The 14,780-nt window shown below is 37.8% G+C and overlaps 1 protein-coding gene across 1 annotated transcript in view; it reads right to left on the reverse strand.

The window, feature by feature from the left end:
- Positions 1 to 14,780, reverse strand: part of LOC106667798 (DNA damage-regulated autophagy modulator protein 2-like) — a 35,137-nt gene that overhangs the window by 7,323 nt on the left and 13,034 nt on the right. Inside the window, exon 2 of the mRNA XM_024227542.1 lies at positions 6,499 to 6,620. Coding sequence (XP_024083310.1) covers positions 6,499 to 6,620 — 122 coding nt within the window. The remainder of the gene's footprint in view (positions 1 to 6,498; positions 6,621 to 14,780) is intronic.

Genomic DNA, 14,780 nt, shown 5'->3' on the forward strand with positions numbered 1-14,780 from the left:
TAAAGGAGGAAAAGGAGGCAGCGTGACGAATAGAAAGGGGAAGGGAGTTACAGAGTTTAGGGGCTCGGATCAGAAAGGATCTTTCGAAGGTATGGGTTGTATGTTGCGGAAGGTTAAGGTCGATTGAGCGGGTCTGACGAGTGAGATGTGAGGAGTTGAATTGGAGGGATTGGATGATGTAAGGAGGACAACGAGTGTGGATGGACTGGAAAAGAAAGCAACCTAGGAAATACTGTTCACGGAAGGAGGGGAATAGCCAGGAAAGTTGGGAATACAACCCCGACTCCCGGGATCCCCGTGGGGTCCCCAAATCTTACGCAATAATTCATAATACGCTTCAATCGCGCGTTCTCCCCCTCCGAGAGACCACCGTATGCCAAACAGCTATAATCGAAAAAGGGAAGTATAAGGGAAGATACAAGGAGTTTGCCGGTGGAGAAAGGTAAGAGAAGCCAGGACCGACGAAACAGACTGAGGGAGGCAATGGAATGGCGGGAAATTTGGGAAATGTGAGAATGCCAGGAAAGGTTTTGTTCAAAGACTACTCCTAGGTTGTTAACTGAAGAGCAGAAAGGGATGGGATGGTTATTTAGCATGAGAGGTGGGATGCTGGGGAGGGAATTGAGGAGTTGCCTGGACCCGATAATTATGGCGGTGGATTTGGACGGATTGAGGACTAGGGAATTTTTATGGGCCCATTCGTTGATGGAGTTTAGGTCTTTTTGGATCTTGAGAATGGCCGAGGAAGATCGGTGGGGTGGAAGGATATGTATATCTGGGAGTCATCGGCATATAGGTGGTAGTTACAGGACTGGATGGAGTTGGGCAGGTCATTGATATAACTGGAAAAAAAGGATAGCCAAAGCCTGGAGTGTTTATCGATGAGACAATAGGTCGAAATAGTGTACCTATTTTATGTACTTTTGGAAGTCCATATATTTTTGGGCATATCGCATTGTTCGTTTTTAATTGTGACAATTGTTTTTTGTTAATATATTTTTCTTTTAGTAGGGTTTCCATTATTTCATTACTTTTCGTTTGGATCTTTTTTTCTTACTTTATTGATATTATTGCCCTTTTGTAAAATTTTCATTTCTTCTCGTAGTGTGATTTTTGCTTATTTACTGTCAAGTTTCCTCTGTCAGCTTACGGTTATTTTGTTAGGATTGATTTAGTTTTGTTTTTTGACATTCCGACCGCATCCCCGATCCCACTAAATATATTGCCAAGTTTTTATGTTTAGTGCTATAATTACTTTTTCTACAATTTCCAAATATTACATAATTATATACATAGAGAATATATACAGAAGAGAAACATGTTCAAATTTATAAGTTTGAAAAAAACAAGCAGAAAATGTATCCTTTCAAGTAGTGATTACAACATACAATTATTTTGTATTGTTTGAAGTGTTGAAAAGGGTTGTGACAAATGTTGGAGGACAGCTGAGATATAATCGGTTCCCTCCCGTTTCCACCAATCAACAGAATTGTCCTATCATTCATGTATTGGATGGAAGAGGGGCGATGTATCCGAAAAGCGAGACCGTGCGGTCATTATAAACGGATGATACGAGTTCGGGCAAGGGCTTTTTTCCCCCTTTTTCCTTTTTTTTTCTCTCCCTCGCAACCCGGATTCCCTTCCATTTATGTTCTAACACCGGACTGAGAGTCTCCGACACGGTTTTTATCAGGGGGAACGTGTGTTATTGTGCGTGTCTCTGATAACGTACCGTGTTCGATCCTTCTTCTCCCCTTCGAACACAATCTAAAAGTCACAGGGACGTTTTTGGCCTCTTTTCCAGAAGGTCAGAGTTTAAAGCCGGGCTTTTATTATCCTAGGGGCCGTTCATTACCTTCGTTTGCAATGGGCGGCTTTTGGTTTTTCTTTTTATCCCGCATGATCCTAATGGGTTTTCTCTTAGACTACGATTTAGAACCCTGACCAATTCAAAGGGTTGAATTCACAATAACTTTGAAGAAAATTACTTTAATTACAAACCCTCCTCTCTCTATCCGTGTGTGTGTGTGTGTGTGTGTGTGTGTGTGTGTGTGGTGTGTGTGGGTGTGTCAAACGTCATATGGTGTTTCTACACCCAAGGTTCAACAAAAAATATCTTTTGAATCTTGAGATATTACTGGCTTTGTGTTGGTTGTTTTCCCGATAAAAATTGTTACTCCATAAGAATGGGTTTCTTCTGAACCCTTGGTCCTAAAACAGATTTCAACACGCTACTAAATCACTCATTAAAAAGTGAAAAAAAACCACTGCGAGGTATCGGAAGAAAGAGGTTGGAGGTTGTACAAACCAGCAAACCCTTTAGTAATTTTAACCAATTAAAATTTGTTCCATTAAACTAGTGTCAAAGGAAATAAGTAGAAATACAAGTAGTTGGAACAAAGAATTTTAATTTCGTTAGAGTTGCTTATTTCAAGAATTATTCCAGGTGTCCAACGAATTTTTGACCAGCCTATAGGATTTCCAAAGTTTCATCTTCTTTGGTCAAATCCTAAAGTGGAAAGTTTCAAAATGATCTTCACTCTCTGCTTTTATATTAACGATCCATCTTCATCGGTTATTTTTGCTCCATAGTTTTGATGACCTGATGACATCTTTCACCACGTTCTTCACCGTCTACAATCCAGCTAACGTTCTTTCTTCTTTTGTATCTTGCTCCATTGTTTTGGATGTCCTGTAGAAAACTTTCACCAAGTTTTTCACTGTCTGCCTTCATATTAACGTTACATCTTCTTTGATAATATTGCTCCTTCGTTTTGATGTCCTGATGGAATCTTTCACCATGTTCTTCACTGTGTGCAATATTCATTGGTTATCTCTGCTCCATCGTCTTGATGCCCTGGTGGGACTTTTCATCATGACATTCTCTCTCTCTGCTTTTATATTAACTTTCCATCTTCTTTGATAACTATGATCCATCGTTTTGATATCCTGGTGGAAACTTTCACCATGTTCTTCGCTGTCTGATATCAAGTTGACGTTCGATCTTCAATGGTAAATTATGTTCCATCGTTTTGATGTCGTAATGGAACTTGTCACCACGTTCTTCACTGTGTGCAATTAAGGTAACATTCTTCTTCTTCTTTTGTATCTTGCTCTATTTGTATCTTATTCTATTGTTTTGGATGTCCTAGGGGAACCTTTCATCATTATATTTTCGCTCCCTGTCTTTATGTTAACATTCCATCTTCATTGGTTATCTCTTGTCCATCTTCTTGATGTCCTGGTGGGACTTTCACCATGATATTCTCTCTCTCTCTCTCTCTCTCTCTCTCTCTCTTCTCTCTCTCTCTCTCTCTCTCTCTCTCTCTCTCTACCTTAAAATTAACTTTCCATCTTCTTTGATAACTATGATCCATTGTTTTGATATCCTGGTGGAAACTTTCACCATGTTCTTCGCTGTCTGATAACAAGTTGACATTCGATCTTCAATGGTAAATTATGTTCCATCGTTTTGATGTCGTGATGGAACGTTTCACCACGTTCTTCACTGTTTATTTAGAAATCGTCAGATGCGGGTGATGTAGGTTTCAGAAAAACATTTCCTTTATCGTGCCTACGTTTCGATCCTTATTGAGATCATCTTCAGGGCCCGGGATCCACAAACACTGCCCACATTCAACAAACACACCTAGGATGTGGAAAAGTGAATTTATACAATGCAAAATATATTTTTTTAAATATGCAATTCACTTTTTATATTTTTCATTGTATAAATGCACTTTTCCACATCCTAGGTGTGTTTGTTGAATGTGGGCAGTGTTTGTGGATCTCGGGCCTGGAGATGATCTCAATAAGGATCGAAACGTTGGCATGATAAAGAAAATGCTTTTCTGAAACCTACATCACACCAGACCGCATCTGACGATTTCTAAATAAATATCGATTAACGGTCACTAATCACCACACAGTTCTTTACTGTATGCAATTAAGGTAACATTCCTTCTCCTTTTGTATCTTGCTCTATTGTTTTGGATGTCCTAAGGGAACCTTTCATCATGCTTCATTGGTTATCTCTGTTCCATCGTCTTGATGCCCTGGTGGGACATTTCACCATGACATTCTCTCTCTCTCGCTCCCTCTCTCTCCCTCCCTCCCTCTCTCACTCTCTCTCTCTCTCTCTCTGCTTTTATATTAACTTTCCATCTTCTTTGATAACTATGATCCATCGTTTTGATACCCTGGAGGAACCTTTCAGCATGTTCTTCACTGTCTGATCACGTTAACGTTCCTTCTTCTTTGCTATTTGCTCCAGCATTTTGATCCCTGATGGCACCTTGATCTTCAATGTCCTTCATGTTAACACTCCACCATGTTTGGTACCATTGCATCTTTGTTTTGATGTCCTGATGGAACCTTTCACTATGTTCTTGAGGGTCCACTAACTAGTCAACTTTCCATCTTCTTTGATACGGTTTCTCTATTGTTTTGATATCCTGATGAAACCATTTCCATCATTTTATAAGCTGCTTCGTACCGATTTTTTTAGTTAACTGGAAATAGGGTTGTTTCTGTACTTTTTACTGTTGGCTGCTAATCAAATTGAAGTTAGAATTGGTTTAATGTAAATTAATTTTCAAATGAAAAAAATTTCCATATCTTTCTTTCAGTGTTAAAAAATCCATAACTTCTAAACTTATTGTCCCATCTTCATGAAACAAATCTAGTTTTCCTTAAAACTAATGCACTGTTACTTAAAAATTGGTTCAATTTTAATCAAATATCTTTCAATTAATTAAGGTTTTTGGTTGAGATAAAAAAGTCAGTGTCACGAGGGGGTTTCGAACCCACGATCTTCGGCTAGATACGCCGCTGTTCTACCACTTTGGAAAAATGGCAAAAAGGAGGGAAAATTCAAAAGGTGGGGTTGAGATGGGAAGTTAGTGCCCGAGTGGATCGAAGTCACAATAGCTCAAGTGGTAGAGCAGCGGCTTATCTAGCCGAAGATCGTGGGTTCGAATCCCGCTCGTGACACTGAATTTTTTATATCAACTAAAAACCTTATGTAATTGAAAGATATTGATTGGTCAATCGGACCACGAAAACTAGTGAATTTATTAAGTTAAAATGAAGTGTACTTCACTAAAGCTCTCCGTGGCCATTTCATTTGTCGCCGAGAATCAAAATAGATTACACGACAATTGAAAAATGGCAAAAAGGAAGGAAAATTCAAAAGATGGGGTTGAGACGGGAAGTTGTTGTCCGAGTGGATCGAGGTCACAATAGCTCAAGTGGTAGAGCAGCGGCTTATCTAGCCGAAGATCGTGGGTTCGAATCCCGCTCGTGACACTGACTTTTTTATCTCAATTAAAAACTTTAATTAATTGAAAGATATTAATTGGTCAAGCGGACCACGAAAACTAGTGTATTTAATAAAATATTTGAATTGTACGTAAAAATTAAAATTAAGTTGCAAATCATCTGTGTTAAACTATCTATGTTAGCCCAGACACCCTCTGTAAAGATAGATACTGAAAATGGGAGTGAGAAAGCAAAAGGGCTAAAGAATTGGCAAATACTAACAATAGGCAATTTACGTGTTTACTTTTGAGGTCAAATCAAGCCATTTTGTATTTTCTTTTTTGATGCTTGAATAAAATAGTTAAAAAAACAAATAAGTCAAATTTCAAATATCCTTGTCCATACTTTCTGTACGTATTTCCACAATGAATTTCCCGAATTAATACTTATCTGAACCAATCGAGAAAATTATTCATTTTCTGAATTTTTTTTTGTTTAATTCCCGGTTATTTCGACGAAAAAACAAACCAAGACAGCAAAACAATGGGAGTTACCGTACTTGTATTGCCCTGGAAAAAAATCATTTAACAACGCCCTTTGTTCCGGCTCAGAACTGATGGGATCCAGGTCTTCATCAAGCAGATATTGGGTTTGAAGTATTCGATTCGTCTTGCCTAAGTCTCAAGCAGGCCTATATATTCAAGAGAAGTAAATAAGTCCTAAGAAGCATTCGTCTTTTCCGAGCGATTTATATTTTATTAGATAATGTTATAAAATAAAAACCTTTTCCTGTTTCATATTGTGGTGACTGATAAGGGTTATTAGTCTCATACCAGTGATTATGAATATATCTTGTCTTTATTTTCCAGTAAAAAATATAACAGTATCTTTTAAAAATTATATAAAAAAAAGAAAAATGATAAACCCAGGTGTGATTACTAATTAATCCTCCCGTGAGTCATGCCTGTCTAATCTTGGATTGAATCATATTTTTCAAATTCTTCATAATCGAGTTCGTTCTGAAGTGTAGTTGATTAATTGATATTATATAAAAAAATGACTAAAAGGCAGGCTTGAGATATTCATAATGTTTTTCTATTTGTCAATTCAAAAAGTACATTTCAGTTTTTTGAAAAGTAAGTGTTTTGCTTCGTTTGAAACGACAACCTTTGTCATCATCTTATCAGTTCATAAAATAAATATTAAAAAAATTTCTCTGGGTAGAAAATTTTTTCTTACTTAGTATGGAAGTGATGTTGAGGAGTTGTGAAAATATGCAGCTTTCCGGTGCCAGGTCTCCAGTGTCGCTGATGTACGGAAATGCTGGTGTGACATGGTTGAGCTGTACAGCTATGACGAACCTAAAAATTGAAAAATTACACAATACAACAAAAAACAAACCTGATTTAAATTTATGAATTTGCATGCCATTATTAAAAAAAACCCTCAATAGTTTCTTCTAGTTGAACCGAAATTTTGGGCGAATCGCATAATCCAAGGATATGATTAAGGAAAAATTTATTTAAAAATAATACATGAGGTTTATTTGTTAACTTTATTTTCTTTAGATTTTGCAATGGTTCTCATTTAATATCAACATTAATGTTAAAATCTTTCAATTAATTAAGGGTTTTAGTTGAGATACAAAAGTCAGTGTCACGAGCGAGATTCGAACCCACGATCTTCGGCTAGATACGCCGCTGCTCTACCACTTGAGCTATCGTGACCTCGATCCACTCGGACACCAACTTCCCATCTCAACCCCACATTTCGAATTTTCTCTCCTTTTTGCCATTTTTCAAACGTCTTAAAATTTTATCCCAACTAAAAACCTTAATTAATTGAAAGATATTAATTGGTCAAGCGGACCACGAAAACTAATGAAATTAATGTTACAATTCATCATACAAATCAAAATTTAATTGATTACTTTCAAATTTCAAATAGCTTTTTATAGCATTACAGAATTATTCAGAAAAAACATAAACTATAAAGTGTATTATATTACGAGGGGAGGATGGTCAATATGTGCTTACGTGGTAGCACTCTTAGAATTAATGTAAAAGGAGGCTGTCCACAGGGAGGCTTTTTGTCACCTCTTTTATGGCTAATTACAGTAAACAGCTTAATAGAACTTCTGAATAAGTCAGGTTTCTACAGTCAATTATTTTCAGATGAGGTACCGTAATGCTCACAGGTAGGGATCCCTTGACTCTTTCACTACCGATGGAAAACGCCATGGGATTGCTTTATAGGTGGTGTGACAAAGGTTTATCAATTAATCCTGCTAAACTAGAATTGATAATGTTTAGCAGGAGAAGAACATTAGGTAATTTTAAAAACCCTAAATTTCAGGGCATAGAATTAAAGTTAGTGGATTCCATGAAATTGGAAAGGTCATATTAATAACATATACAGGAAAGGCACTATATCAATGGTACAATGTTGGAAAATTGTCGGTAAAACACTAAGCATCAAACCATGGGTAGCCAAATGGCTATATACTGCAATTATTCTATCTAGATTATTTTTCGCAGCTTTAGTGTGGTGGAAAGGTCTAGAAAATCAAGGGAATAGTAATAAATTAAGGTCATTTCAAAGACTAGGTTGTTTGATCATGACAGGAGCATTTTCAACTACACCCACCCTAGCACTTGAAATCATAACCAATACCACAGCCCTTCACATTGAGGTTAAGGTCAGAGAACTAATCAGCTGCTACAGATTAATTAGCGAGGGCAGCTGGAATCATAAGTGCAACAACATAGGTCACTCGAAAATCATACAATTATTGAGTAAGGTTAACGGTCAATTATTAAGCGTTAGTGATAAAACGATTAAAACCCCTTCGGGGAAAAAGCACTTTCAGGCTAGACACTGCCGAGACTCTCCGGAGATTCAAAGAATCCGAGTGCGTACTTACCTTAAGTGTGTGGTTAGGACCATTAAACATTTAAGGAATTCTCAGAATAGTTTGTAGCTAACTGCGTACAACTGAACGTTCAAATCTGTGCACCTTTCATTTTCTACTTTAACAACCCTGTGCTCAGTTGGATTGCATGGACCCCTTCGGGGAAAAAGCACTTTCAGGTAGTCACCCCTCGTGATTATGATTATAGTCTGGATGATGACCATCGTAACATAGACTCCTACACAGATGGATCACTTATCAAAGGAAGAGGGAGTGGTGCAGTAATCTACATACCAAAATTAGGAATCAGCATCTCCTCCCCTCTTGGCAATAACACCTCCGTTTTCCAGGAGGAAATCTGGGCCATCAATGTGTGTTGTAGAACACTTATGGAAAATAAAATTAAGGAAAAAGATATTAAAATCTTTTCTGACAGTCAGGCTAGTCTTAGGGCATTACAAAAAGATTTGTCAACCTCACGACTGGTGGAGGAAACTATAGATCTTATCAATAGGATCTCTTTCAGGTTTGAGAATAAGGTGACCCTTATTTGGATACCAGCACATAAAGGACACCATGGCAATGAAAAGGCGGATGGCCTAGCCAAAGAAGGTTCTAATACTGCGTTTGTCGGGCCACAACCGGTATTACCTCACTCTATGAGCACAGCGAAAGAGAGTATCAATAACTGGGGCATGAAACAATTCCTTAGGGAGTGGAATTTATCCCCCGGACATAGGCAATCGAAAGAGTTTGTTAAGGCGATCAAGCCAGCAGAATAGAAATGGCTATTCTCCATCTCAAGGAAGGGAATTAGGAGGCTGGTATTCTGACGGACCACTGCCCACTGAGAAGACACCTCTTCTTAATGGGTATCCTACCAGATCCTTTTTGCCGCTTCTGCGAAATAAAAGAAGAAACGGCAAGGCACTACCTCGCAGAGTGTGATAGGTATGCTAGGTCTAGATTTGAAATCTTTGAAGGAGAGGACATCACCAAATCACTCCCCAAAAATTTTGACATAATAGCATAACCAATAATTAACCTTTGTTTTCAAATCCATGGTGGTTCAAATTACATGAACAAAAGATACTATTTGTCACTGTATTTTTAACACTAAATAATAAATAATTAAAGAAAAACAAAACGAAGTTATGGTGCCTTTGTAGGGAGGGGGAGAACATGGCAAAATTTACGGGTTTTTTATGTTCAGTTAAGGTTTTTGATATCCCCGGCCTCATAGTTTTCCCAAGGATCTGAAATAAATGGTCCAAGCAAGTCCACAGTTAATCTAAGCAAAAAATCTCTATTGCCTGATTGTTGTAAAAATTGGCATTTAAGGACTTGAAAATGTTTAAACCAGATTTACAAAAAATATTTAAGCGGCCTAAAATATTATTTAATCTAGGCTTCTAGGGTTCGTTGGTTTCTAAATTTTTTCGCTGTAGAATCACCATAAAAACTTTAATTAAAATTGGTGATCTAAAATCCCACTTTCTACTACGTAGGAAAGTGGGTGAAAATATTTTTTAACAAGAAAAAAGTTGATATGCATTCGTTTTTGCATCGAAAATAACTTTTGCAGAAGAGTTTTAACATTTTTCGAATTCTTGCCTCAAATGCTTTCACGGATTATAAAAATAGTGAAAAGCTTGATACTTTTACGACCTCACCGATGAAAGTCTATTCCGACCCTGTAAGCTACACGTAATGGCATATACGTGGTCTCTGTAAAATAAATTAGAATAGGAGACAAAAAAGAACGTTCGGGAAATTTTTGTTGATATTTCAGCCTCATTTTTCTTACCTTTACTAACATAAAATTTGAACGTTGTAGACATAAGCTGAAAGGTGGGAAAATCACGTTACTAACGGTTGTAATCCCTTGAACGTTGGATAAAATCCAGAGGGGAATATCGGGTTTTAAGTAGACAGCGGGTATCTTATAAGAAAAAAATTTCCCCTCTGCTAATCTACCCCAAAAATTATATTTCTGTCAAAATTTGCATTTAAGACTTAAAAGAGAGCTTAAAAAGAGCCAGAATTTCTTTTTCGAAAATATAATTTTTAACTCCATTATATTTCGTGGTCCGATTGATCATATAACATCTTTAAATTAATTTTCGAATTTTCCCTCTTTTTTGCCATTTTTCAAATGTGTAATCAGGATTCCATGCTCGGCGACAAATGAAATGGCCACTGAGAGCTTTAATGAAGATATACTTCGTTTTTCCTCATTAAATCCATTATATTTCGTGGTCTGATTGACCAATTAATTAATTGAAAGAAGTTATTTGGTTAATCGGACCACTAAATATAATGGATTTAATAAGTAAAACAAAGTATAACTTCACTAACACCTCTCCGTGAAAAATCGCAAAAAGAAGGGACAATTCAAAAGGTTATAGGATAAGATTGGGAGTTGGTGTCGGGGTGGATCGAAGACACGATAGCTCTAGTGGTTAGAGTCGCGGCGTGAGTCGAAGGTCGTGGGTTCGAATCCCGCTCGTGACACTAGCTTTTCCATTTCGACCTTACGTAAAAAGATTAATTTATTGATAGAAGTAATTTGGTCAGTCAGACCACTAAATATAATGGATTTAAGTAAAACGAAGTATGTCTTCACAAACAGCTCTCCGTGGCCACTTCATATGTAGACGAAAATCAAATCCTGATTACACGACATTTGAAAAATCCCAAAAAGGAGGGAAAATGCGAAAGGTCGTAGGTTGAGATGGGAAGTTGGTGGACGAGTGGATGGATGTCTGATATCTCAAGAGGTAGTGACGTGCGATACCAGAAAATATTCGATACCAGTATCGAGTACTGGTATCGAAAGAAATATTCGATACTGCTCAAGTATCGACAGAAATTAATCGATACTAACGAGTACTTATTCATATGACTACTTTTTCGTTTATTCATAAATGATCAACTAACTATTGTGGACTTTGGTTAAAATATACTCATGCGTTTAACTAATCAAGAAATCACAGTATTTTTTAAGCATTTTTTCATACAGTAGAACAAGGAAAAGCTGCCAACACATTTCAACATAATAGATATATCAATTTTATCGTTATCGAGTTTTGAAAAAAAATCAACGGCTTTTTGGTTTTCAAATGTTTGAAAAGATAAGACATATTCGTAATGTAATCCGCAGAGTTTACAAGATGCCGACAATGCAGTTATCTTAGTAAAATAACTCATGCCTTACTTTTAGGAGGAGACATGATTAAGAATCTACCTACGAGAAGGAAGGCGAACACTTTTTAGGTACTTGAAGACAAAAACATTTCATAAAAAAATACTGAAATTGAAGTGCGAGGTGCGGCGCGGGAAAGAATTATGAGTTACCAGAATTATCAGCAGAGTTACCAACCACCAAGTCGAAATCTCGATTAACTTTGTTGACATATGCCGCTAGTTGGCGCTCTTAACAATAACTAGTCCATTACCAGTTTGATGAAAGGTACGTTTCAAACGGTAAATAACAATTCAATATTACTTGAACACTCGACGAAAAATCTATTTGAGTATATTTTTTGATACTGCAAAAAGTATTCGATACAGTACTTGTATCGATTGACAATATTCGATACCAAAAATACTCGATACTTTACTCCTATCGATTGGTATCGCACGTCATTATCAAGAAGTAGAGCAGCGGCGTATTTAGCCGAAGGCCGTGGGTTTGAATCCCGCTCGTGGCACTAGCTTTTCATTTCAACCAATATCTTACATAAGATTAATTAATTGAAAATAATTTTAACTTTACTCTACTAGAAGCGTCTTTTCGTTTTCGTAACTTGTCGTATATCTAATACAATCCGGAATATTAACGTAGTAAGTAAAACTCTAAGTAAAAAACCAAACAACTTACATCTTATAAGCAAATATTTGCATAATAAGGCATTAAACATTACTTAAAAAATGTATATTTATTATTATATACTGATAAAAAGTATAATGTTAAATAGTGTTATAGTTATACCGGTAGATCCACTGGTAACAATTTATTTCATTATTATGTGTGGTGATTAGTGACCGTTAATCGATATTTATTTAGAAATCGTGAGATGCGGTCTGGTGTGATGTAGGTTTCAGAAAAACATTTTCTTCATCGTGCCAACGTTTCGATCTTTATTGAGATCATCTTCAGGGCTCAAAGTGTTTGTCTTCTGTGTAATTGTGCCATTCTTGCGTGTCGTGTCGAGAGTGCCAGTGACATTTTGCTATTTTGTGTTTATATACGTTGGGTTATGAAGGGGTGGGGAAGGATGTCGTATAGAAAAGACATTTTTGTATAAGGCGTCGGCTTCTTTGAGGTGAAAGGGGGGGGCTTCTTTGAGTGAGTAGAAATACTTCGATCGAATAAATAAAATATATTTTGCATTGTATAAACTCACTTTTCCAAATCCAAAATGTAATTGTAATATGTAAACAATGTTTGTAAATCCCAGGCCCTGAAGATGATCTCAATAAAGATCGAAACGTTGGCACGATAAAATGTTTTTCTGAAACCTACATCACACCAGACCGCATCTCACGATTTCTAAATAAATATTCATTATTATGATTTTATTGTTAATTCCTTTGAGAATGGAAATAGAGTTACACTGTATATACAGATTTGTCAATAGAGTTGACATTGATATTCTTTAATAGAAATGATAAATGATGGATTGAGTGTGGTGTTCAATACTTTTTAAAAGGGTAGTTCCTACTCACAGTAAGTTGTTTTGCAACGATCCGGATTTCGAGCCTTTTAACTCATCATCAGGTTGAAGTTCAACCTGATGATGAGCTAAAAGGCTCGAAATCCGGATCGTTGCAAAACAACTTACTGTGAGTAGGAACTATCCTTTTAAAAAGTATTGATATTCTTTTGTTTAAGTTGAAAATCCTTGGAGTAGGTGAACCTTTGTTATCCTTTTTAAAAAGATGGTTCCTACTCACAGTAAGTTGTTTCGCAGTTTCGCAACATTCCGTTCCCGAGAACTGATCGTCAACAAGACAAGAGGATCTTTACCGTCCGCACCTGGTCTATTCGGCCTTATCGGACGTTTTGATTCTCAAGATGAGAGCTGACGCACTTCTGCATACGACGGAATGGTGTTACCGGCGCAGCATTGGTGTAGAGGCGCCCCAGCCCATAAGGGCCAAGACAACCTCGCTCTCCGCTTGTCGACTCCGAATGGTCGGGCCCGCATTGTGCATCGGGTCGTATGCCGCTCGCAAAGGGCTAACAAGCCGAAACACATCAGCCTGTTCTCCCGCGTACTCGCTAGATAGAGAAGGCGACTCTATCTCCCAGATTGGGGCTTCCCAAAGAGTAGAAACTACCGGATCCGCCCCGGCCGCGGTTTTGTTTTTACTGGAATTGCTAACCACACCCTAGATGAGTACCGCCTCCGGTAAAACCTCCTGTCGAGCTCAGCCTACATCTGCCATGCGCATTCGAGGGACGCCATAGGCTTAGCCTTGGTGGTCCGATTCTTCGCTTCCCCAAGGGTACCACGCCATACGCACAACAATGCAAAGCATACTTTAGTCAGAGAAACCGATTCACTACCTGTTTCCATTCGCTTACTCACGCATTCGAGGGACTATTCAGCATAATCATCGCGTCCTCAACGCTTACACGGTGTCGTCCGGTCGCAACGTCTCCCGTGAGGCCGGGGGTAATAACGCTGGCCATACGCAAGCTTCACGAAGGTCACAAATAGAAGATAGCCTCTGTCTAAGTTCCCGCCAGGGGCGTCACCACGTACCACCACGAATCCATTGCCAGTGTAACTAGGGCTGAATTTGGAACTTTTCACTTACCCCGTGGTACAGATGGCTATACACCCTCCCCCGTCAATACAGACAGGATCTGGTGCACTGGCCCTCGTGTGATTACTAAGGCACCCGCCCCTCATGCCGACCCTAGGCCGACACGAGTACAGCAGGTTGCCACGCCCTCTGGGCTACATCTTTATTTTGTGCCCGGATACCCCCCCCCTTGCAACAAAGTGTAGGGAGGGGTCACAGGATAGAATGAAGGAACTCGGATTGAGAAAAGGGCCGTGGATGAGAACATGAGGTGAGCCGTTTCGGGGTCTCGAGCCTCAAACCACACTATACCACCCGTCGTCGCCGTAGATCCACACATAGTGGGCCACGACTCCCAGGGTGGGTAGTTGTTTCGCAACAATCCGGAATTCGGCCCTTTATCTCATCATCAGGTTGAAGGGTTTCTACAAACACGCCAACGCCACGTTCCAATGAGGAGCTGGTTTTTGTAATGGCGCTCAATTTGAACGTGCGAAACGCGGAAATTATAACACAAATAACTATTTTAATAGTAAATACTGTAAGAAATTAATTATAAATTAGTGATTAAAGATAAATGATAAAAAATTTTTAGAATAATACCTTAATATTATTAAATTATTATAAAAAATAACAATTGAAATAATAAATTTAATTATTTGGACATTTAATATTATTTATGTACATATTTGAAATGGGAGGTACATCAAAATTTGGTATATTATTAATGCATTTATCACCATGTTCAATTTTACTTTTTTTAATTTCAAATTTCTCAAACCAATCTAGTTCT

This window comes from Cimex lectularius, unplaced genomic scaffold, assembly GCF_000648675.2.
Source record: "Cimex lectularius strain Harlan isolate CLEC.00 unplaced genomic scaffold, Clec_2.1 scaffold87, whole genome shotgun sequence".
Classification (NCBI taxonomy): domain Eukaryota; kingdom Metazoa; phylum Arthropoda; class Insecta; order Hemiptera; family Cimicidae; genus Cimex; species Cimex lectularius.